Raw genomic sequence first — 27,494 nt, 5'->3', positions numbered from 1 at the left:
CCAACCGTAAGATCATCTTAATAAATAAATTTCAATATTTTCATGTAAGAAAAAGCTACAAACCCTAATTCAACCGCAAAGCACGAAACTCGAAAGTGTAGTTGCCTGTCCATTTAAAATGTGTAATACTGAGGGAGGGGGAGGGGAGGCTTTTCATCAGGCTCCTGTTTAGCTACTCAGAAGTATACAGAACATAAGGAGTTATCAAATAATGAAAAGAATGCTTTATAATTGTTTATTATATGGAATTACCATGTTACAAAGCATACTCTCCAATATCACCTTGTATGTTAAAACTCTGATAACCAGAGACAGAGCAAGTAATCATCAGGATTAATTTTCAATTCTTTGGACACACTTCTTAGTGACCACAAACTTTCGCACAATATACTTACATTAATATACAAAATATTTACAGGCCTTCCTCATATCTTTTAAAACATACCATAATTAATACGCTTGTTCTCAAAAATAAACTAATATCTAACAGAATTTGAATGCCTGTCCGTTCTAGAAGTACTAACGTTGCATGCGCCCACACTGTACCTGGAAATAAACATACATAATATTTCAAAACATATACAACATATATATATAATACAAAATAACATTTAACTGCAAGTATGGAGTAAAATTGATTAATAATAATTGGATAATTGGAGACATTTAAATAGTTGAAAACGCTTACCTTTATTTAAAGACTTTTCGTTATTATTATTTTTTTTTTTAAAAAAAAAAAACCTATAACCAATGATTATGCACCGAGATTTAGAAAGAAGATAAGGTTTAGAGTAATATGGTATTCTTAAGCAAGATATTATAGAAAAATAAGCATTTGCTACGCACATTAGGACATACCAAGTGAACAAAAAAGTCAGGACAATGGAACATCTCACAAAATACACTTGCAATTTAATCATCACGAAATACGTGTCCAACATTTTTAAAATGTCTATTTAATTCCCTAAGAAGTTGCCCCCCCCCCCCCCACTCCCTAAGGGAGAAAGGAACAATGGGCGGCAACTTCAAGTGAAAACCCTCTATTTTTATTGCAGATTCGGATTCACCGACTATAGGCATGTAACTTTTAGTTTAAGGACTTTTTCCTTATCTTCTTAAATGGCACAATGATCTCAAAAAAAAAAAAAAAAAAATTAAGAACATCGTACGTCACTTTAGGTTGATAGTAAACAAAATATCTCAGGAAATATAGACCAACCCAATCGGTATGTTCCCATTAATGAAACATTTTGTGCTCAAACTCGCCTGCACTAACCCCTATCAGTCTCTCGCTGCTACATTATGAATTCAAGTTACTATTTTATGTAATCTGCTAGAAGTAACGGATAATTATTTTTTTTTTTTTTTTTACATTTACATTTTACGCATAACTTTTTTCGTTTTTTCTTATAATATCCATCCACACTGAAACCTCTCCTACTAACTTGATGCTCATATATCTAGGTTCTCCTGATGATTTTCTAAGTTTATGTTAACATATACTCTGTTCATGTTAACAACAGTCTGAAGTAAGTGAATTACGGAATGACACAAACATATGATGAGAATTGTAGTTGTTGATTGGAGATTGCAGAATTATGTCTATGTATTTGAATTAAACTACACGAGACAATAAATATAATTAGAGAGTCCTATGGTAAATATTTTTACAAGCTGAAGATGATAATAATAAAAAAGTAGAAGTAAGTTTGAGAGACAGAATTATTACTTATTTTCATATTTTGAAGTAGGATATTTTAGGCAAGCTGTTAATATATTATACAGTCCTCTTTCGTATCTACTCAATTAACTGTACTATAGTACTTGTAATGGTATCACACTAGCAACCTTATACCTGTAAACATAAAATCCAGATTTCCTACATTGTAAAGAAATACTCCGTCGGAAATTAATGTTGACGGTTCTCTTTCATATACACTCACTCATTTTAACAGTAAATTTTCGAAGAAGTGGTCCCCATATTTCTTTGAATAGCAAGGGCAATTTTTCGAGAATATGTACAGGTAATAAATAACCACTAGACTGAAAATGAAGTTTTCGCAACCAGTGCTCTGACATTTAGTGTTCCCCCGTCAATCACTTGAAGGTACGATCACAAATTGCGACGCATCATGGTAGGAAAGAATAGTTGAATCAATGACAGTGAAGGTTTACATCGATCTAAATTGCATTGTCGCGCATTCACACTACTCATTACAGCAGAAGTGAATGGCTCTATTACAATTAAATACATGTTTCATAACTTTTTACAATGCTATTCCTCTGACCACTCTTAAATTGATAAAGTTCTGATTATTTTTTTTTTATTCACGGAAACAAATATTTAGGCATCGTCTGGTTTAATTAATGCTTTTAGAAAATTATTATAAACGCGTATCTTAGCATCATATCACACTGCACACCTTGTTCTTCAAGTAGCTTTTTATTACCAACCTCAAGTCCCGTGTATTATTATTATTATTACACGCCTGCTCGGAAAATAACGAAATGGTGATAAAAAAAAAAAAAAAGTTATGTATTTTCGGAGACCGAATTTACAATAAAAATACTGGGTTTCCATTTGAAATTTCAATACTGCCCCTCGCCTTTCCCCTTTCAGAACGGGGCGGTTAACTTAGTTTTAGAATAGTTGAATAGATCTTTTTAAAATATTAGACACGAATTTTGTGATTTTCTTAATTGCAAGCGTATTTCTTGAAATATTTTACAGCTCCATTTGCTTATGTTTACGTTCCACTTGCACACTTGTTCTGCGATAGTCTTTGTTTTCCTAGATCGCTCTTGCAAGTGATTTATTTACTATTAGATCATTAGAATCTAATGATGTTATTGTTAGCAGCTGCGATCTTCATCCGTACCTTTACCTCGGTAAGAAGTGAACTCGTAGAAACACCCATTGTTAGGAGGCTATTTTCGTTGTTGATATACAAAACTCATCCAATCAATATCCAGAAAAGTTATTTAAAAATCCAAAATACGACAGTGATTGCTATTTGTTTACTAACCAATATAGATCGGAAACAACACAGCCTTTAGATATCTACCACTTTGTGATATTTGCGCACAAATGAATTCAGCGAGGAAGAATAATCTAATGGTAAAACTTTTAAAATTTCTTAAAATTATAATAACTAAAACCAAGAACTTCAGTTCTTGAGAAACATTTCCTTTATGTTTCGATAAGATGAAATCCAATTAACCTTTGAAATATTGCAGATGATTATTCATAATATCCGTCCTCAGGAAAATGGATGTGTCTGCATTTAAAATATTAAAGGAGCAGTTCGAGCTAAAAATAAGTTTGGTGCAATAGAAAGAGTAACAAAAAATAACAGACCCGTATTTTTTTAAATCTTAATAGGCCGTCTCGTCAGCTTCTATAGGCATTTGTTTTTGATGAATCGCAAATGCTGGCGTCACTCGTGGGCTACGCGAGGAACCCAATGTGAGTCAGTAACCACTCCCTTGTACGCAGCTGATAAACCTTTAAAAGTAAAATGGATTTAATCGATTGTGTTTTGGGTTCATTAGCAGTCTTGCTTTGTGTTGAATTCTTGAGGGATGTTCTTGTTAATTATTTTTCCTACAGAATTACTATAAAAAGAGTAGAGAGAGAGCAGTAACTACGTAGTGTTGCGCGAGGAGGGTTTCTTTCAGACATGTTTTTGGTGGTGGTACTGTCTCTCGGAGCACTGAGAGTGCCTCCCGAGGAGACTAAAATAATAAGTCTATAAATAAAATAGTACTGTGTCAAAATAATGTGCCCCTCAGAATACTAAGTGTGCCCCCTGGGACATCTTTTCTGAAAGAAACACTGGTGCGAAGTAGAAAACACGTGTTAGAACAGCGCGTGATATGTCTGTGAATTGAGGTAGAAATGCCTAACCCGTGCTGTTTTCAGTTGTAACTCTCGTGCGATTAAAACTGAGAACATAAAGTATGTTTCTTTTACCTTTCAAGTCGTGAGAAATCACCAGATCGATATAAATTATGGCTCAAGAAAACCGATAGGAAAAATTTGTCAAATGAAAACACTTATGTTTGTTCCAAACATCTTGTAGAGTCCGACTTCGAGCAGTCATGTTTACTGAAAGGAAATTAATGCCAGGAGAATTATTTACACGCAAACTGAGAAAGAATGCTGTTCCAGGTATATTATCAAAATGTTTAGAATCCAAGCCATTGAATAAGTGCCGATCTATATCGTTACCAACGTAAAAATATCGTACAAGACGCTATTGATAGTTGTATTCGAGACGAGGCATTAGAGGGTAATAGCAACGGACTCACTCATGATTGTGACAGTACTGCTTTAGAAATAAATGTAAATACAACTGCTATACAATGTGAATTGTGGAGTGAAATATACTGGCTCGTAGAAGGAATCAGTAACGACAACAATGTTCCTCAGTACACTGATTTAGTTTAATTTTTTTGTATCAAGTGACAATGATGAAACGGGTGACGAGAGTTGTTCCGCGGAGAGCGATGTGAATGAAACGAATTTAACCGGTAAAGTATTTTTCGCATTCTGACAAACTTTACAGATGTTATTTCATTTTTGCCACATACATCGCGCTCTTGTATGTACCTTGAAACACAAAATTATAGGGTCAGCGTTAAAAATTGCAACAAAACGTGAGAATGGACATACTTATGTTCGGGAATCGGAAGCATGATTAAAGGAAAGATACTTCGGTGTTGTAGTAATCTCGCCCGCCATCTATTTAAATGTTATTGGTTTCGAAATTTTCTTTTCTTTTGTGAAATAATGAACTTAAGCTTTGTACGAAAAACGGCGTTTTATAATATTATAAAAACTTTTGTGCAGCCCACTACCACATATTATCATTTTCTACATGCAAGATTATTTCTAATTCTTTGCAATCAATTCTGGGAAAGGAAATCGCACTTTAGAACGTGCCACCGCACCTCTCACAAACGAAATGCTTGGCACTGTGTATGGAACCCTGCTCTCGCTGCTTGACCACGTATGACGTCATCACAAAATCTTATTTTCTCTGTTACTCGCTAACGACTAAACGTATCGCGATGAAACAAACACCAAACCTTTTATAATTTTCAACTCTATAAATGGAAATAATTTGTAAAAAATGCATTTCTAAGTCGAACTGCTCCTTTAATTATTTTAAACTTAAGAAGGTATAACCATTCTTTATAGTGCGAGTGATAATTAGGGAATTTGATTTTATTTGAGAGACTGGAGAACACGGTTGAACAAGAGGTAACTACGGAAATGCTCCTTATGAAACTACACCCACCTAATAGCTAGAAAAAAAAGTGAGATTCTGAAGAACTCCACTGACAACACTTCACAGAACACTTTTCTCGTATTACATATTATTACATAAATATATCTAAATATAAATATTTCTATTTCGAGAAAAAAAAAAGGAACTCATTCATTAACTTTTTTCTAGTGATTTATTATATATAAACAGCATTTACACCTTAGCCAGTCTTTAAACAGTGCTACTATTTAGTTTCTTATGCCTCAAATTAACGATAACAACAGATGTGTTTCAAGTATTTTGTTCTAAATAGATTTTTCCTCCGAATATTTGATAACTAACCTAATTTTGATGACCCCTAACCAATCTCTAACTTTGCTGACTCATAAGTCGGAAACAAAAGACTCGCACTATAATATTTCATATGCGTACTAAGCTACTCAAAGTCTATCATAACAAATCTGATCAAGTTCGGATGAGTCATTGATCGCATATGTATATACTATCCTAATGAATTATTATTATTATTATTATTTAAAAAGTCAAGTAAAGGATTAAGTTACAATCATACAACCTGAAAATGCTTCCTCCGACTGTAATAAAATCAATCCGTTAACTTAATATCTACTCAGAATGAAGAAACAAAGCTATTTAAAATTAATATTACGTTAAACTTATACTTACACTCTGGAAAGTTTACTTCCTTTCGTATTCCTCTACTCTCTTCTTATGACGCTTAATTGCTTCCTCGTGGCGCTTTATTTGTTCCTCATGAAATGCTATTTCATCGTGTAAATCACTTTTCAATTTATCTAGCTGCTCCTTTTGCTGTAAGATTTAAAGAAAATACTTCTATTAGGATTTAGGATTTAGATTTCTGAGTTTTCGGCATCTAAGGCCATTTAGCCCTTCACGATTTGAGGGATGACGTCCCTCAGCGAGCACACAATCCGGGAAAAGGGAAGGAAGAAAGGATTGGGGAAGGAAGGAAGCGGCCTAGGACCTATAAGTTAGGTACCACCCAGGCATTTGCCTGGTGTGAATGAGGAAAACTCAGGAAAATCTCATTCAGGGTGGCTGGCCTGAAAAAGCGTGTCACACTTCTTCGACCGAGTGACAGAAAACACTTCTATTAGACGGACTGGAACATTGTACCATATCGAAAAACCATATAATGTAATAAAACAAATGTCTCAGCGGTACCTATTTTATGCATATCATTAAAAAAAAAAGTTTGGTAATAACCTAAACGAGTACTCAGTTTCTTCTTCCAAACTACTGTAAATTGTTTACAAAATATACATTAAAATATATATTAAAATATATATTATATATTAATATATATACATAAAATATATATTAAACATTGAGTTTTCGCTAACAGCTATATAAAGATTTAGGTAAAGAACGATAATAAAAAGGAATAGGGAGTGTGGATATTAAACCCTATTTCTACTTAATGCTGTTCCTTACGTAAAGTTTGACGATGCTGAAACCCAGGGGAGACGTACGCAGGGGATAGATCCTGGGGTTCGGACCCCTCCCATCGAAATCCCAACATTTCTGTAAATGTAGTCTAATTTTAGGGGTGATTCTACAAATTTTAATATAATTCGGACTCCAGAAAGCTTTGGATTTCTTCCTAAGTACAGTCCTGCGTACGTGCCTACTGATAGCTGTGAGCGTAAATTCAACGTTTTAATATAATTTTTGAACTAACGAGTATCTTTTGAGGTTCATTTCAAATTAATCACCTACTAATGTTTCCCAGTCAATTATGCTTCCAATATTTCAAGTGTGGCATTCGGACACTCTTCTTCAAGGACACACAATTTTTTTTTTTTTTTTTCAACACGATCTTCACAATGTTTTTTAATGTCTCAATAGCGGTAGCTAAATATTCCATAATTTCTTCGATACTTATGTTTACTTGCTTTTCCCGATATGTTATAGTTTGCTCTTATTCTTTTACTGCATACTCAATATACAGGGTGTCCGGAAACGGAGTGGCGGTTTTTAATTACAGAAAAAACATTCATATTGAAGGAAAACTCAAAAAAGCTTTGTTCAGCAAATTTTCATACTTGAACAACTACCGGTGACGGCACTAGTATCGCCGATAAACAGAAATGGCGTCAGCAGTTGAAAAGGCGCAATGCGTGGTGGTGGTTTGCAGAGACAAAAAGTGTTGTTCAAGTTCAACGAAACTTTCGACATGTTTACCACAAGGATCCTCCATCACGCAACAGTATCCAGGCGTGGAAGGATCAATTTTTATCAACGGGGAGTGTAGTGAAACAACACAGCGGTGGTAAACTGCGTGTGTCAAAAGAAAATGTGGAAGCAATAAGAGTGTTTCTCACGTAGCCCGACAAAGTCAATTCGCGTAGCGAGCAGGCAATTCGCGATTCCAAAGTCAACAGTGCATGATTTGGTACACAAACGAGTATGTTTGCGCGCGTATAAGGTGCAATTGTTGCAAGAAATTAAGCCCAACGATAAGCCACAGAAAGCAGCATTTGCTACTGAAATTCTAGACAGGATTGATTATGACCATAATTTCCTGAGGCAAATTTTCACTTGTCTGGCTGCGTTGACAGACACAATGTTAGGATATGGGGAATCTGAGAATCCGCATGCGTACATAGAGCATTCTAGAGACAGTCCCAAATTGAATGTTTAGTGTGCTTTAACACATAATGCAGTTATAGGCCACTTCTTTCTCATACGAGCAAACCATAACAGGGAATGTGTTCTTATACATGCTTCAACACTTTGCTTTCCCCAATCACAACACTTGCAACTTCAAGTGATATTCCAATTGGATGGTGCCCCACAACATTGGAGCCTAAAAGTGAGGGAGTACCTTGATACAGGGCCGGACTGGCTACTAGTTGGCCCCGGTTTCTGACACACCGTGTTGGCCCCAAATTCTCAATCCCCACAACCACTATTACCCCAAATACACGCTGTTTTCCCACTATAAAAGCACGCTATTATCTTAGATAAAGCACACTATTCTTTAGTAGCCCCTGTACATTATACCATAAAGATCATAATATACAGGGGGTTTCAAAACAACACCGATAACGTTTGGGAGGTGAATCCTGACACCAAGATAAGACAAAAAGTAAAGATTAACCTGGGTGCACAAATGCTTCCTTTCGGAGTTATAGGCTGCCGAAAACATGAAAAAATGGACTTTACAGGTTCATAGCTCCAAAACTATGGGACCTTCCCTAGTCGGGTCAAGACTTCACTTAGGAACTAGTATTTGCCCTATCCAAAAATACGTGTTTCAGAATCCTAAGATACTCACGCAACAATTTTTATAGAGGGAGTTTTCCTATTATTAATATTAAGTATTCTACCTTTCGGCAGGTCCTGGACTAATGAGGATTTTATTTATTTATTTATTTTTTCAATTTTTAGATTTGGTCCTGAAAATGCTTCTTCACTTTTCTCGACCTTCAGCTTCCTCTTTTAACTCCCAATACTTTCTCCTCTCTTTCAAATCATCGATCAGCTGTGTTCTTCTTCCTGTTCCTCGCTTCCCTTCCATCTTTCCTTCTCCTATGGCGGTGTGATGAAGGCAATTTCTTCGCAAGATGTGTCCAATCCAATTGGCCTTTCTACGAAGGATGGTGGCTAGAAGTGTCCTCTCCTATCCATTTTAAAACATCTTCGTTTGTTGCTTTCTGTGTCCATTTTATCTTCTCTACCTTCCAACACCACATTTCAAAACTCTCTAAATATTTCTTCTCTAACTTCCGTAATGTCCAAGTCTCTGAACCATACAGTTCAATGCTCCATATATAGCACTTGACCAACTTCTTAAGTCCAATATTGAGCCTGCTAGTTAAGAGTGATCGTTTCTTGTTGAATGCCTCTTTAGCTATGACAATTCTTGACCTGATCCCTTTGGTGCAGCGTCTCTCGTCAAAATACTTCCCAGATACTTGAACTTATCGACCTCTTCATTTTCTACTCTGATTCGTAAGGGAGTGTTTTCACAGAATATTCTCATGACTTTCGACTTTTCTACGTTAATTTCCATTCCATACAGTTTTCCAGTGTAAACTATTTTGTCAATCATCTCCTGTAGTGCTCCTTCGGTTTTAACTATTATAACCGTATCATCTGCATACCTGATCTTGTTAATAAACTGCCCTCCAATCTTGAAACCTCCAATTCCCATTAATGCTTCCTCCCTTAAACATTCACTGTAAATGTTGAATAATTGGGGCGACAAACTACATCTTTGTCTTGACTCCTCTTCCAATCTCCATACTATTGGTTTCTCCTTCATTCAAGCGCAGCTTCACTCGTTGTCCTATGTACAGGTTTTGAATTAGTCGTCGATCTCTCCAGTTGACTCTGATTTCTTTAAGTATTTTCAGAAGTTTCGTCCAATTGGCTCGGTCGAAATTTTTTCGCCAGACCATGAAGCACAAACACAACTCTTCCTTCACATCAAGAATTCGTTCTGATATAATTCTCATCAATCCAATAGCATCTCTGGTGCCTTTTCCTTTCCGGAATCCATATTGATTTTCTTCTAACCTCTCATCTATCTTACTTTCCAGCCGCCTGTTCAGTATGCGTGCAATAATCTTTCCAGTGTGGGAAATGAGACTAATGGTTCTATGATCGCTGCACTTCTTTGCTTGCTTTTTTTTTTTTTTTTTTTTTTTTTTGGGCAATGCAATCATTGTAACATCAAGAAAATCCTTTGGCCATTCTCCACTCAGGTAGATCTTGTTAATAAGTGAAGTCAGTACTTTCATTGCGTTGTCTCCTAATCCCTTGAGCAAATCTACTGGTATGTCGTCGTCTCCAGTGGCCTTTCTTCTAAGAATGTCTTTGATTGCTTGTACTACTTCACTTTTCAATATACTGGGTCCTTTTTCATCATCATCCACCTCTTGCTCTGCTTCGATCGCAACATCTTTGGGACGGTTCCTCTGATCGTATAGATCTTTTATGTATTCCTCCCAAATTCTAAGGATTCTTTGATAGTCAGTGACCACTTGACCTTGTTGATTTTCGATTCCAAACGTTCGTATACTTTTGTTAGCTTTTCTTCCTAATTCTTATATTTTCTGGTATATCAGATCATATTTGCCGCGCCGCTGAAGTTCCATTATTTCTTCACATATTTACTCCATGTACTTTTCTTTGGCTTTGTCCGTTTCCCTTCTCTATTCATTATTCAGCTTTCTGTATTCATTGATGTCCGTGTTTTTTGCTCTTCTGCGTTCCTCCATCTTCTTAAGCATCGCTTCAGTTATCCATGGTTTTCTCAGTGCTCTTTCCATTCTGCCAATGTTATTGTTGAGTGTGTCTAGTAGAATCTGATTAACTTTTTTCCAACTATTCTCTATATTGTCAACCATATCTCCCATTGCACAGAATTTTTCTTCAATCTCTTCTTTCACATCATCGTCGATATTACTTAGTCGCTCTAAGTTCCATTTTCGATTTTTCCTCCCATTTTTCTTGATCGACTTTAACCAGGTTTGCACTTCCGCGACCAGGAGATTATGATCCAAATCAATGTCCGAATCAGTGTCTTCACGTCTTGTACACTATTCCTGAAACGTTGCTTGACAAGAATGTAATCGATTTGGTAATGTTTCTTATCTCCTGGACTTTTCAACGTGTACACGTTGTTTTTTTTTTTTTCTTTTCTTTTCTTTTCTTAAACCACGTGTTCATCATCACCAGATTATGTTGCCTACAGAAATCGATAAGCATTTGACCTCGTTCGTTTCTTCTACCTAGTCCAAATGGTCCCACTACCTTATTCGCAAGCTCCTTCTCCTACTACGCTATTGATGTCTTCCATTACTATGGCATTGACCTTACCTCTTTCTTCTTGATGCAATATGTCACTAATCTGATAATACATTACTTCCACTTCATTATCATCATGGTCGGTTGTTGGCATATACACTTGTATTATCACAATATCCACTGGTTTTGCAATAGTTTTACAAACATCAAGCGGTTACTGCAGTATTCCACTTTGGTTACACTTCTTGCTACTTCGTTCTTTATTGCTATCGCGACACCATTCTCAGCCTTATCGCCACCCGAATAGTATATTCTGTAATTTCCCGATACTATCGCATCTTTCCCTGTTCATTTCCACTTTTAAATTTTCCTACGGGTATATAATTTGAAGTATTCATCAACTACTTCTATAAATATTGTTGTGGAAGTATTGCAGGATTGTGAAGCTTGGATATTTGGATAGGGCACATACAAGTTCCTAAGTGAAGTCTTGACCCGACTACGGTAGGTCCTATAGTTTTGGAGCTACGGACCTCTAAAGTTAATTTTTTCATGCTTTCAGCAACCTGTAACTCCGAAAGGAAGCATTTATGCACCCAGGTTGGTCTATACTTTTTGTTTCAACTTGGTGACAGGAATCACCTCCCAAACGTTATCGGTGTTGTTTTGAAACATCCTGTATAAAATCAAGAGTATATGTAACCAGGGTCGGATCCAAGATTTTCTGAGGAGGGTGCACCGAGACCAAAATAACCAATTACACTAACTCTTCAAAGTGACATGTGACAATATTCTTTAACCCTGACAACGCTGAGACATAAAACGGAGGAAAGTATTTTAAAGACGATGTTATGCAGAAAAAAACTTCTCTCCTCCTGGCTCTGTTTTTTTCGTACTTGACAGATATTACATTATTTTGCTTTGTGAATCTTTTTCCTTCAATCTTCACAACATCGACTTAAACTATTGCTTTTGGAAAGCTTTGCTTTCTTTTAAGACCCAAACGGAAACGTGTTGACAGAAAATTTCGGAAAATGTTGCTTTTCCATTGCTAGCTTCTCATTTTAGATAGTGTATATTTGCAACGAAAGGGGGGTGGGGTGCATGTGCACCCCCTAAATCCGGCCCTGTATGTAACAATATTTATTAGAATAACAGGGATGGTAATCATTAGCATACTTTTTTTTTCCATCTCGCCTTGGGATGGGTGAAATTTGTAATCTGTTAATAAAGAACTACGGTACGATCTTGTTACAGAGGTGACGCTCGACTCCATGATATTATACATCTTGAAAGTGATCTCAGATCTCTTTCTGTTCGGTTTCAAATTGTTCTGTCAAGTAACTATACTTTGGGCTCCCTTTTATATTCCGCGATAGGAAACCTGTAAGATTTCACTATTGTTTTTACTTGCACCGACATGACTCTGAAGCTGGCATGGCCCATTCTTACTTTATATGGGACACAAGCCGCAACAAAATTTTAATGAAACGCTCAAAGAACTTGATGTATGCAAATTGCCGCCATGACTGTTCACAAGAATTTAGTTGTCGCACACGTTTTCCATATTTTTTCTCTTTCTCCTGACCTACTCTTCCTCATTTGGCCCCTGTCTGGGCGGCGATTGCCGCCTAGCCACCCGGGCGTCCGGGTCTGCCTTGATATTGAATTTCCTGGCCGTTGGATAGGCCGTGATGGGCCAATTAGGTGGCCTCCACGCTCTCCTGATGTTAGCCCCTGGACTTCTTCCTGTAGGGGTATGTGAAAGACCTTGTGCATTCTGATGAAAAGGTCCGTGCGTAACCTTGATGAACTGAAGAACCGTATTAGGAATGCGATTGCTTCAGTAACACTTCAGATGTTACAGAATACGTGGAGAGAAATTGAGTTCAGGTTAGATATTATAAAAGTTACAAATGGAGCTCACGTGGAGTTACACTGAGTTAGAATGACTTGTAAGTAAGACCAAATAAACTATTTGAGTTTTCCTTTAAAATGCATGTTTTATTTATTCTGTATCTCTGACCATATTAACGGCTTAACGATTCTACCCGAATTATTACGTTCAAGGGTAATATGTAAATCTTGATTATCCCAAGTTATTACGTTGAAACTATATTTTTCAGTTCGAATCTGTATTTAAGCGAAATGTTTCGTTGTGAGAAGAAAAGGTGCCGGCATCAAATCTTAACAAGCAAATTAACCGTCTTTTGTTTTGGTTTATTGACTTTTACACCAGGCGGCAGTGTATTACTCCTGCAGTGATCCAGTTTATATTTCTCAGTATTATCGTAGCCAGGACGCTGTTCGTAAGTTGTGTTTCTTTCCTTGAAGAAAATTTGTGATTCAGACAGCATTGTTGTGAACGGTATCAACAATGAGCAGCGAAGAAGGAAGTTTCAGTGCAGTTAGTATACATTCAAGTGGGACGAGTGACAGTAAATTACCTGTTTCAGACAGCGATTCTAATAATTCTGGTCATGGAATTGCAGATCTTTCTGCTGCTCGCCAATGGACTGAGATTGACCCGAATAATATTCCGGCTTCTGCACCACATTTTCCGTTCAATGGCTCACCGGGATTGCTCGTAAACTTCGATATGGATGCAGATATTTTGCAATATTTCGAGCATTTTTTTGATCGTGAACTGATAGAGGTGATTTGTGAGCAAACTAATACATATGCTGAACAATGTAACCAGAATCAGTGTAATTCCAAGCCCTTTCCTCCGTTGACTGGGAATGTGTTTTCTCGGACTAGTAATTTTGCAGGGAATTTTGCAAAAGCCACAATTGTATTGGTCGAAGAATCCTCTTCTTGTGACGCCATTTTTTGGTCAGACAATGGCTTTTCGTCGTTTCAAACAAATCAAACAATATCTCCATTTTTCAAATAACGAAGAATATGATCCAGATACACATCCGAACCCAAAACTGAATAAAATTTGGCCGGTTTTAGATAGGTTAGTTACCACATTTCAGGAAACCATTAGTCCGGATAGAGACATCACGATTGATGAAAGTCTTCTGTTGTTCAAAGGACGTTTATCATGGATACAATACTTGCCGCTGAAAAGAGCTTGATTCGGCATCAAGAGCTACATGCTGTGTGAGTCTAAATCAGGGTACGTATGGAACTTGATCATATATTGTGGAAAATACGCGAAACTAAACGACAAGTACAGTGACCTTCCTGTTTCTTCTCAGGTCGTTATGACATTGATTGGTCCTTTGTTAGATAAGGGACATTGTCTTACTATTGATAATTTCTACACGTCACCTGAGCTTGCAGATCGTCTTGTTTCCCAACGAACTGATGTGTATGGAACCGTGAAACTTACACGTAAGGATATGCCAACGGAACTAAAGAATAAGAAGAAGAAAGGAGATATTGTAGGGTTTCAGAGGAGAAAAGTGACTGCAATGGTGTGGAAAGATAAACGAAATGTTTCGCTTTTATCATCTGTGCACAGCATACAAATGGCTGAAGTAGAAAAAAGAGGTGAGAAAAAGAAGAGGTCAGTATGTGTGACAGCGTACAAGGATACAATGGGCGGTGTAGATCGAGTTGACCAGCATCTTCCAGACTATTCTACGCCAAGGAAAAGAGGGAAGAAGTATTACAAGAAGATATTTTTTCCACCTCCTTGACCTTGCTTTATGGAATTCATTCATCATATATACAATGTCAGGTGGTACTTATGTACCGCCTGGCCGTAATAGAGAAAATCATGGAAAAGTACCATGATACTGACATGAAGCCAAGAACAGGACGGCCAGGTGTGATACCTTCTCCACTGAGACTGACTGGCCGGCACTTCCCGGACTATATCCCACCAACAGCAAAGAAGATCAATGCAAGAAGGCAGTATGCAGCCGGGTTCGTGATGCTAAAAGCAAAAAGATTCGCCATGAATCGCGCTTTTATTGTCCAGATTGCGATGTAGCACTTTGTGTGGTTCCATGTTTTCGTGTGTATCACACAGTGGCAGACCTTCCAACAAAGTGATTGAGCACTGAACTAAAGTGGAGACTAATTCAAAAAGAAAAAGCAAATCTTTTTGATTATTTTTCATTTCTCACGGTGTTTTATATTACTCTGTTTTTTTTTTTTGTTTGTTTTTTTTTTTTTTTTTTCATTTAGCGTTCAGAATAAACATTTTGTGTAAGTGAGCTCATATTTGTACGAGGGTATCCCGCGCATATTTTATTTTATTCTTACAGTTTGATTTACATCTTTCAGTGCCCGAAATATTTCGGGATAATCCCGATTGAATGTTTTCACGTTTTAAATAGCCTCAACTTATAAGACGATAGAAATTCTGCCATGATTCTGTTCAGGACTAAGCAGATAAAGCTTTTGTTTAAATAAAACATATTTTTTTCAGCACGCAAATTCATTTAATCTTACAATTATTTTATTTTCAACTGTGCCCGAAAAAACTCGGGATAATCCAGAAGTAGTATTTTGAGGGGCTATAACTTTCGAAATTTGGTTCTGAATGACAATTAAAATAGATCGTGTTAGCACGCATTTATGATAGATTTAAAATATTAAATAAAAAATATGACCTTTTTGGGACGTTTCTCTAAAATAAATTCGACCGTTAAGCGGTTAAAGCTATACACTTTTAAAAACTATCAGTCCCATTCCGGTCACCCTGTATATACAATATGTATGTCCTAGGATAGCGCATTACCTATTTACCTCACTTTTTTGTTTATTATTAGGTTTTTCCATTCAATAGTTTTTCATCAGTATGTAGTATTATTAAAGAATATTATTATATAATATTATTAAATTATAACTGTAAGGAAAAACACAAACACACACAAAAACGAAGATCGCATTGTATTATATATATATATATACATATATATATATAAACCAATGTGGGTCTCTGAGGATGTGTCCAAGTGTCACACTCGAAACATGGAAAGAAAAATTAACTGAAGAACATCAGGTGAGTAATTTCAAACATTACGTGTTCCATACGCTCGATAAACAATTAATAAGCTTCATATTTTTACATATTTGCACATTTTTTCTCTAACGTGATATCGAAATGCTGTCTTGACATTTCTCACAGCTGGTGTAGAACTGAAATTGAAATGAAATCTTTGAATTTTACGTCCCACAGTTATGCCAGTCAGGCTAAAGGAGACGGTGATGATGAGTAATGAATGAAATGGTGGAATGAAGAAAGTGGGAGGAAACGGGAGAACCCCGAGAAAACCCACGCACACGGTGTTTGTCCACCACAAAGTTCACTTGGCGGGGGCAGAACTGAAATTGAGAAGTGTAGAAACTGAATAGAGAAATTCAATTTTTAAACGTGTTCTTTTGTTTAGCATTAGCACAAACGTACTCTATTAATAGTTTTCGACATATTTCACTTTAAAACCCGATGAATAATTTGTAATCACTCTGTATTTTATACGTTAATAAAAGTTTTATAAATAAGCACAATAAATGCAAAGCATTCCAATAATTAACTGTAGTACGAGTTATTCCTAGTACTGACTCAGATTTCTTAGCATCAATCAAAGGATGGAAAGGAAGAAAACTTCATACATTATGTATTTTATGTAGCAACAAGTTTTTCTGCAGATGCGCCAAAGAAGAAGTGAGAAATGCTTCGAAACCATACGCTGATTTCATGTTTCTTGGATGCTTTACGCTACAATTTTTTAGCAATGTTTAAGCTACAAGAACTTTTATCTACTGTTAGTAGATATGCTGCCTGGTCAAATTCAACGAACCTATACTAGCGGAAGCTTGTCCACAACGAGAAAAAAGTATAGCCGGTGGAATCCATTCAAAAACAAATTTCACTATTATTTACCAAACGGTGAAAGTATTCTTCCTCTTGACCTGCTTCTCGTTTCCCAAAAGCTCCTCCAGCTTCTCTAATGGCTCCACCACCACCACCACCTTTTCCAGCTCCACTTCCTAGATCACCCAGCTGCCCTGTGCTTCCAAAACGAATTTGACTGAAAAGATATATAAAAAGAAATAGTTTCTATTAGACACAACAAAAACATATTCAGAATTATCTTCAAGAAGAGATTAATGGGAGTATACTGTTTGTTGTAAAATATACTATGAACTAACACTGACATCCTTTGCATACAAGGATAAATTAAACTTGTGATTTTCGCATTGTTTCAATAATTATACAATCGAAGTTGTAGGGAAGCACGTTAGTACATTCATGCTGTTCATAGAAATCGTTGAGTGTGTTCAGACTACTTATTGCAAGGTGAACTCTATTTGCAGCATTACCTTTTATCTTACACGTATCATTTCATTTGATCCTGTTTTCAGAAGACATGTAAATTATTAAGAGTTGCGAAGTTGACAAATGTTATCATTTATTGTCTCCTTTCTCTCTTTACTGAACATTAAGCCCTAGCAGATATTGAGGTAATCCTGTCGTTAGAAACTCTGCTTCATCGCACTAGCAGGTTAATATATTTCCATGAGCAGGAAAGCTGAGAATAGTTCACTCCCTACCATTCCAAAATACTGATGTAATCTTCCGACAACCACGATATCTACCTTTCCAGATCCGATTACGATTTTACGAAACTTTTAGACATAGAATGCGTCTGAATTCGAAATTTTAAATGAAATTCGATCACATTGTATGGACATCTTAATGAACCGGCACATCCTATCCCTGTCTATCAAAAAGTGACAAAATATGTTTAGTCATTTTAAATGAATAGTTCAAATATCGAATTTCATGTTTCTAACCTTAAGGGATTCCAAGATAAGAACAAATACGATTTTTTATTTGTTCGTTCTATTCATTCCTATGCCAAAATATTCCAGAAATTTTCTTTATGTAATTGGGACCTATATTTCCCATTTCTCAAAACATTTTTCTGATGGTCACTACTGATTCATGTACTACAAAATTTAGCGAACTAATATCCCATTATCAAGTATCATGTTCAACAACTGGACAAGGTCTCTCACGGTGCATTCCCGAAAGTCATCATCTCAACTTCATACAAAATGTTAACACGTCTTTACTTCAAATTCTGGTTCTGGAACTTCACTGCACCTTCAAGTTTTCAGCTCTGTCCAGAAGCATTGCTCCCGGAGGTTAAAAATAGGAGTAAAAGAAATAAAAGCATTCATGAAATATAAAGGAATGGACTCCCCGGGGAGGAGTAGTGAATATACATCTTGTCAATTGCTACTTGTTACTCGTCAACTGGTAGTGTCGTACACTGTGAAATGTGTGACAGATCTTTCTTGTCACATTATTTCGTGTTTACTTGCGCCCCACCAAATATCTATATTTGGTTCTGGATTCATATGGAGGCTTTCCGTAACTTAGTGTAGGCTAGCTCGCTTTAGTTTCTGATGACGCGAGTGGAGAATTGCTTTATTCCGCCCTCAGGTACAGATAACGAGAAGAAGAAATCTTCAGAATATTTTGCTGTTTTAGAATGCACGTAAATTAATTCTTCGAAATATAATAAATACGACGTAATTCTTCAAAAGAATAATACTATGAAATCTGATTAATAATTTAACGAATTCTGAATAATAAATAGTTACATGAATCAATGGAAAGTTCCACTGTTCAAAATAAGCCAATTAGAGTAAGTCCACAACCTATTACATAATTTGGCACGTACCGCTTTGTGTGTGTACGTACGAAGATGGCAGCGAATCTAGCAGCACATCACTCTGTTTCGAACTCTGATGAAAGGAGAAAAATTTAGTGTGAAAGTAACTTGAGTTGGTTATAGTTGAAAGTGGAGAGGAGTGGAGAATGAAATGAACTTGTATGTGATTGAAATGTGACATTTTTTCAACGATATTATGTTAAAATTCTAACTACATCAAAATTTTCTTTCTCCCATCGCATAGTGCTGAGAGCTGCTGATTCAGAACTTCAAATGACTGGCCGTTCTTTATTGAAACTGTCAGATAAAAATCTTCTATTTTTTTTTTTTTTTTTTTTCTCCGCTCCTGGATGGCCTAAATGTCAATATTTTGTAATAAATTGTGTTCTGCACAAAAGTGGATTCTCTACACTACGCATTCAGTATCCATTATAGCTGATTCTGTTTCGTTGGAAGTGTAAATTACTGTTTGGAATAGCAGTAAAAATTAATCAAGCGAAGCTCTATTTCTTCTCAAGTTTCTTCGTTTGATGGAATTTATTTATCAGTGCATTTTCGTTTACTTCTGTGCAGTGTAACATTCCAACAGCTATAATATTGAATATTGTGTAGTGGGGGATTTTTTTATATTTCACAAATAATGATCACGATGTTAATATATAGTTCTTTGTTCGGTACGTAATATGTTTACAGATATGTTTCTGTGAAGTACCCGTTCCGTTTTCAGGTTGACTTTGTAACAGCAATAAAATAATTCTACGTAGTTCGCTCAAACTTCGATATGTGTCTACTGTATCATCCTCATATACAATTATTACATAATGAGTTACGTTCGTACCAATGCTATAAGCATGTGTACTTTCAATGCCAACAAAAATGAAAATTCGTGCATTTGAGGAAAATATTTGGTCTGCACGTGCTTAAATTAAAACCAGGTCTATTCTAACTTATTTACGGTAGTTCTTTCTCTTGTAACTTTCTTTCATTAATGTCTTGAAAATACAGAAACTAATGTGTCATTATATAATACAAGTTCCTAAAATAAATAAGCATTACTTTCACTGCATTGTATCTAACTAGTTTGGGCAGTATTTAATAATTTTACTGTACCAAGTGTGAGTTTGCTCATCAACTATGTATTAGTATTTCATTACATGTATAGAACAGTGTTCTCTGGAAGCGTGTAATTTAAGAAGGGGTTATTCCACGTCAATTCATCCATTCCATTTAACCCACCATCTTAGATTTTCATGAAACTTATGTCATTTCTTACTAGTACAAGAGTCATAATCTGTGTGAAGCTTTCCTCCTTAGACCAAATAGGTTTGGAGCTAGAGGTGATGAAAGTTTGGAAAAATAGCACATGTACAACAGCTTCTGAGATTTTGCTTTGAGATCGCACTCAAAATTGCACATGTTATAGCTCAAGGTTTAACACACACACTGCTTGGGAAGTTTCTCAAAGAAGCACTAAGGTTTGTAGATTTCAGAAAAAAATATTTAATCAAGATGACCAATTCCTGTTTTTGTTAAAAATAAATGTTATAACTTACATTTTTATGGAGCGAAATACTGCATCACTAAACAAGAATTACCACGAAAGGTACGGGTGTTTGATGGTAATATTTGTAGTCAGTTAAACGTAAAGCTTTGCTCTAACGAGTTATGAAAGAAAAACGGTGGGGTTTTGGGTACATGTTTGTATTAATAAATGTTATAAATTTATGAATTGTTAAGTTACAAATTACAATATATATGCTTGAGCTGTGGTGCAGGGGTGAAGTATCCCGAAGATTGCACCCAAACCAGAACAGGAGTGGCCCAAGTACACAAATGCAAGATAACCGGACACTTCTTATAAATCAATAAATATATAAATAAATAAATAAATGCAAGGAGTCTGAATTCATCCACTTGTTTATTTTGAAAAAAATAAGTTTTACATATTCAATGCAAATTAATATCGCTGTTAAAACAGACAGATACATTTCGGTAATGCATATGCAAACATAAGCAATGTGGTGAACTGTGTCACGGCCTTACGGGTATATCTGCATTATTTCAGACATCCTACGACATCTACTATTTTCGACTTTTGGGCAATTTGGTACTTGTTTGGATGTTTGCTACTTTATTTCTCTCTCTTAATGAATATTTTAGATCAGCGTTTCCCAACCGGTGTGCCACGAATAGGCCGCTAGTGTGCCGCGAGGAAATCGAAACAAAATTATTAGTTCTATAGCAATCAAATTGCAAGACAATGGGAAAAATGTATATTTGTATTTAACATTAACACGAACCTCTACTAAGAATCTACAATTTTGAGTTTCACACTGTTACTTTTCTGTACATTTTTAATGTTGAAAATAGTATTTGTTATCATTGTTATGGCCATTATTGCTTCTTTATTGTTGCAGACGATTTCGTAACTTGAAATTTTAAAATACATTCAGCCCTTTCGACAAATACAACAAACATGCATACAAATTACCTACATTTGTGTTTTAAAAGTAAAAGAGATTTGTTTGTTCATTCGTTATTTATTGATCTTCCTTCTTAGTGAAAGGTTGGATACAGTTTTCAAGACAAAGTGTATTTTTAAAAGCCTTGGTCCCATATCTCATTGCAGTTGTTTTCTATTTTTAAATTAGAATGAAAAAAAATAAGCATAACGATTTACCACGGGGGGAAATCAGTGATCGAGTTTTCTTCTCTGTGAGAAGGAGATCAGTAATCAAAGAAAAAATTACCACTATATTTTATATTTACAAATAATAATAATAATAATAATAATAATAATAATAATAATAATAATAATAATAATAATAATAATATCTATATGAGTGTGCCGCGAGAATTCAAGTTACATCTGTAGTGTGCCGCAAGTTGAAAAAGGTTGGGAAACGCTGTTCTAGATGCTTCCAAACGAATATAAAACATTCCACAATATTTTACAATGTTTTAGAACAGTTTCGAATTTTACACAAATATTGTAGAGCATTATAGAATAATATGTATGTTTCCGGAACAATCTAGATTCTTCCGGAAGAATATGAAACATTCCAGTATATTTTGCAATGCTTCGGAAGTTTTGAATTTGAGAATATTATAGAACTATATTCTACACTGTTTTTCCTTTAAGAACATTTTGAACTGTCTGGAATAAGCCATGACCTGTACTATAAAAGCAGTCCTCTTGGTGCAGGTTTCAGTAATATACAGAATAGGGAAGAATCTATTACTACCGTGCCTGCAACAATGGTTTGCTAGTACAGTCTGTGTGTTACATAATCAGTCCTACTTGGGGAAGTAACTAATAAGTAGTTAATTCGATAATTGAGTTAAATCGATTCAAAGAAGCTGTACTGAGACAAGTGATTCAATCACTTCAGTGATCTGTATCTAAAATAATGGATAGAGAACTGGCAGGATCTTAAAAGCCTTAGTGGGTGGTAATCGGAACTGTCCGAACAATCATATCCTCTTACTAGTGACATTGTATCTTAACTTATGTTCAACGACTTCGCCATAGCTTTGGTCCCCATTACACTGTGATTAATGGCTTACACATTGGGTTCTTTCTTTCTATATTGAGAAGGGGGAAATAAACAAACCCTGACCAATTTGCCTGCATATATAGATCATTCCGTCTCAATGGAAAAAGAAATATTCTGTTGAAAGCAGGTTGAAAGTGTCAAATAACAGCAACATCAAGCACTCGGAGTTTCCAGACTACTTTTTTCTTCGCCAAAACATTTGAGACATTCCATTCCATATCCATATGACTGAGAAGATCAGCTTTTGCTCACCCCCTATTTTTGCCGAGAGCTGCCGTCCAGTTTGAATTTTGTTCCTCTCCAAAGGAAGAAGGAAGATTTTTCCACTCAAAGTATCAAATAACAAAACAACACAAACCATTCGGAGTTTCCACGCTACTTTTTTTTCTTTTTCGCCAAAACCTTTCTCAAGTGACAGAGAGGAATACGTACTCACCCCTCTGGTCGAAAATTGTCAGCTAGCTTGAATTTCTTGGCAAAACCGGATTTCGGAGAAAATGTTAGTTTTACTACCATGTAGTGGGAGGAGAAGGTTAATAGGTCAATTCTCCATACCTCCCCCAAGGTTTTTAAGAAGTTTCTAAAACTTTACTCGCCAAATACTCGAAAAGATGTGGGAATACAATACCCCGGTTCATCAACTATTTATTGATTTTAGAAAGACTCGCCAAATGCTCGAAAAGATGTGGGAATACAATACCCCGGTTCATCAACTATTTATTGATTTTATAAAGACTTACAACTCGATTAAGAAACATTGTCAACGTTCTTATAGAATTTGGAATACCGGAAAAGCTAATTACATTAATTAAGGTAGGTATGCTTAAATGAATTCCAAACTAAAGTCCCGGTAGGAAAATTTTTGTCCACGAGCTTTCACGTCCAGAATGACCTAAAACAAGGAAAGCGTTTGTAGGGCTATTAAAATTCTTACTTTTTTAAAAACTGCAATATATATATATTTATATATATGTTTTTTTTTCAAACACTTGTAAATACTTTTCGTAAAATGTTTAAGTGTTCCGTTTCGATCATTATATTTTGTGTAATATGTAGTAAATATATTATAGGGCTTTTTTTTTTTTTTTTTTTTACACATAAATACTTTTCGTAAAATGTTTAAGTGTTCCGTTTCGATCACTTTACTTTGTGTAATATGAAGTAAATACGCACACTCATAACTATTCAAGAAAACATTGACTTAAAGAATTATCAAATATCTCAATAAAAATTAGTAAATATACTGATATATGTATTTAAAAAATCAAAATATGAATGAATATGCAAATAGCAAATATGTTAAAGGTACTGAAATATTAAAATTATTGTTAAAGTTTCGATACCACTATATTATATTTGAAAAATATGAAAGTCATTGAAAAAGTAAAATGAATGGAAATGTAAACACATGATAAACTGACAATATACAAACAAAATAAGGTTTTCACCTATATGTTCTTTTTTTTAAAACTGTGCCTCGTGTTGTTTGGCAGAAAAGAACAAAAAATAGTTTTTCAAAAATAAAAAAAAATAAACTTAAGTGTCAAAGATGACGTTCATAGTGATTCCAAGAAACAAGCATGATTCTGCATATCAAAGAAAAGATCGTGATTTCGCTGACATGTATGAAGAAAATTCGGCACGCCATAAGATCGAAATGACTCTGCTCGTCATGAAAAAATCGAGACTTTAGTTCGATAATGCTCAATGTACCAAGTGGTTTCGTTCTGAAACAAAGTTGTTATTAGCTTAGGCCCAGAATAATGGTTGTTGTTTACTTCCAAAAACGTAAACATTGTAGGGTTACCAGAATATGTGGGTATTATCTGCAAAAAATTTATTAATAAAGCGTTGAAAACTATTCAATATTGATCCAAGTTTTTCGAAGGTCTGAATCAAGGAAGTTGACTAGTCCAAACATTCCTGAAAATAAATGGTCATTACGCTATGAATTGACCAAAACCATAGGTGGGAAAAATGTGTAATACTACACGTACTTACACACGAAATATGCCGTCGACACCTGCGAGGCAAAACTAGAAACGTGAATAGGCCTGCAACCATAGGCACTTACAAAATGTTTCTGTACAAAACTGAAATATAAACATTAATATTCGGTAAAATACGCATATGTTCCCTGGAACATAACGTACATCATCCACCTGGAAAAGATGTGTAAACACACAAAATACAAATGCTCTCGTAGCATCGTAAAGATATGTCTCTATAAGACAAAATGCATGAGACCTGTGAGAAGAAAAACATGAGATACAAACAAGAGTATAGTCAACGAACGACATTACAATTTTCTGGTCGGTCTGAAACATCAAGATTAAATTCCCTACAAAACAGTTATGTCATTTCATAACAGTTAAACTTTCTTAGGCATCTTCGTTACAAATTATTCAAAATGGTCTTATTGACATTAAAATTCAAAGTCATCGATCATACGAAATAATTGACAAAGTAATTTTCATAAAACATTATGGCTTCATACTGTTGGAAAGAAAGAAAATAAGTTTATTTTTCGGGATCTATATCAATATCTCTAAAACGCCTGAAACCACATAAATAATGGGCCATGTCGATTTTTGAAGAAAATCATCCGTCATTGGTAGTATGGCTGAAACTTAAAGATTTATATTCCAAAACCTTAGGCCATGTTGATTTCTGAAGGAAATCCTCCATACTGTTTGTTATGGCTGAAACCTAAAGGTTCGTTATCCAAAACCTTTGGCCATGTTGATTTTTAAAAAAATCCTCCATAACGATAACAATTTTACTAATAAATTTCAAATAGTTTTGGGACATACTGTGACTAAAATATAATTTTCTCAAAATTAACAAAACAAATTACAAAACCTTAACATACAAGTACACAATATAGTTAAGATTCATAAACATTAAAATATCTACTGGAATATGACTAAACAATAAAACATGCTGGAAAAAATCTAATCTAAGAATACACATACTTAGTTACGGGTTACTATTAAAATGAAAACGAAAATCTAAGATTAACACTTAAAAGAAATTTAATATTGATTATAAGTGTAAAATTCCATATTCTACGCATGAAATTACATACTAAGTTTCAATGACAAATATAGAAGTGTACATATAATGAACAACTAAAAATTTTCTTATCCTGGGCATCTCGATACATTCCTTATTTTAAAAAAAAAAATCTAAAAGAAAATCAAACATTAATTGTAAATAACATGTAATAACATATTTAAGAATTTCGGAAGTGGGAAGGGATCCTGAAAAAGGATTTAAAATTTAAAACATTTAATAAAAATATGTTACAAGGTCAACATCTTCCCACTAGCTGGGGTACGGAAACCGCGCCAAGATTTCAAACCGTTTTTGGATAGGTACGGTCCCTCTACGTATTTGATTACATACTAAATTTTAATTATAAACATACAACTATATATATAAGTAACAACTAAAATTTTTCTGATCCTGCGCATCTGGATACATTCTTTTTTTTCTAAAAGAAAATCAAACATTAATTGTAAATAACATGTAATAACATATTTAAGAATTTGGAAAGTGGGAAGGGATTCTAAAAAGGAATTTAAAATTTTAGAATACTGTAAAATGTATTATAACGCCAAAACATCTTCTCACTAGCTAGGAATACGGAACTGCGCCACTAGTTCAAAATTGCTTTTGGATAAATGCAATCTCCCTACGTATGTGATTACATACTAAATTTTAATTATAAACATACAACTATATATATAACAACTAAATTTCTTTTGATCCTGGGCATCTGGACATTTTTTTGGAAAAAATTCTAAAAAGAAAATCAAACATCAATCGTAAATAACATGTAATAACAGATTTAAGAATTTCGAAAGTGGGAAGGGATCCTAAAAAGGAATTTAAAATTTAAAATACAATAAAATGTATATAACGCCAAAACATCTTCCCACTAGCTAGGAATACGGAAATCTCGCCAAGATTTCAAACCGTTTTCAGATAAGTACGGTTCCCCTATGTATGTAACGTAATTATTTACTAAAAAGTCTAAATTCAAACATCTGAAATGAAAACAAGAAAAAATTAATGACATTAAACTAATAGTAAGTCAGTGATAAGGTTTGCAACACTAATGCACAGCTGACTGAGGTATGAAGTGCTACACGGAGCAAAGACCAAAAGAGGAAAAGAATCAGCTGTGTGTTGTTCGACATTCGTAACCATAAGCACAAGTGGTTCTAGAGTCTGACGACTGCCTTATCAAAACAAGAAAAAGAAAGAAAAACATGTCATCTGCTCTTTGCTGAACTGTTAAAAGCTGGAAGCAAAAAGGAGTTTTAAAAGAAATACGTAGTTCTTCTTTTCGTATCCAGGTGTTCCGATCAAAAACTAAAAGCAAAGAGAAGAAAAATGAATGAATGTTTATCACCGAACAGTTAAAAGAAAGATTAAAAGAAATGCGTTGCTTTCCTGAAAGAAAATTCGTATCAGCATACAAAGTCTTGGTTACTTTTTTTTTCTTTTCCTATGATTACTATTTCTACTTTGATAGTTACGATTTGTTCGTCTATTCCTACAGCGGTTACCTCTATGTACAAATCTATGCTTAATGTTGACACACAAGTTGCGGTTCCTGTCTCGTTTGTGATAACTCAGATTACGTGGCCGCTCCTTTTGTATCTGTTATTCTTTCGTGTGCGATCTTGGTTCTGATTCCCTTTCAATTTTGTATTGTTTACAAACTGACCTTCGTATCTTTGCCTATTGCTATAACTTCGTTTATGTTTTTTCACTTTTTGGTTTGTGACAGCTGCTGTTGTGCGCTTACTTCTGTCGTCTACAATCATATGTTCGCAATTGTTACTACTATTACTATTAGGGATGTTATTAGATTCTGAAAGAATAAAATCATTATCAGATATGTTACGAGGTTGGTTTAGGATGCCTGTCTCTGGTTGGAATTCAGGTTTCTGCGTTTCCTTTTCATTAGGAGTGTTAGTGTCTAGCTCAGATTCCAATTCCAATGTTTTATTTACACTAGAAATTTCAGTTACTAACTCAGTTTCAAATTCCGGTGTTTCGTATCCAATAGAAACATCTGGCTGTAACTGGGGTTCACATTCCGGTGTTTTGTTTTCGGCGCTTTCTGTTCCTTGGTTGTTTTCACGAAACACATTCCGTAAACCATCTATCTTTTGCCCTAATTCGCTCTTTACCTCAGCAAAAGTCTC

The 27,494-nt window shown here is 35.1% G+C and overlaps 1 protein-coding gene across 1 annotated transcript in view; it reads right to left on the bottom strand.

The window, feature by feature from the left end:
• Nucleotides 1-221: 221 nt before the first annotated feature.
• LOC145683883 (ATPase inhibitor mai-2, mitochondrial-like) overlaps nt 222-27,494 on the bottom strand; it is a 40,063-nt gene continuing 12,790 nt past the window's right edge. Inside the window, exons 2-4 of the mRNA XM_081755521.1 lie at nt 16,915-17,062; nt 5,958-6,101; nt 222-546 (exon numbers count right to left, since the gene is read on the bottom strand). Coding sequence (XP_081611647.1) covers nt 5,970-6,101; nt 16,915-17,062 — 280 coding nt within the window. The 3' untranslated portion in view covers nt 222-546; nt 5,958-5,969. The remainder of the gene's footprint in view (nt 547-5,957; nt 6,102-16,914; nt 17,063-27,494) is intronic.

This window comes from Thermobia domestica, chromosome 4, assembly GCF_964235325.1.
Source record: "Thermobia domestica chromosome 4, izTheDome1.hap1.1, whole genome shotgun sequence".
In the NCBI taxonomy this organism is placed as follows: domain Eukaryota; kingdom Metazoa; phylum Arthropoda; class Insecta; order Zygentoma; family Lepismatidae; genus Thermobia; species Thermobia domestica.
This window is presented reverse-complemented; position numbering and strand designations above follow the sequence as displayed.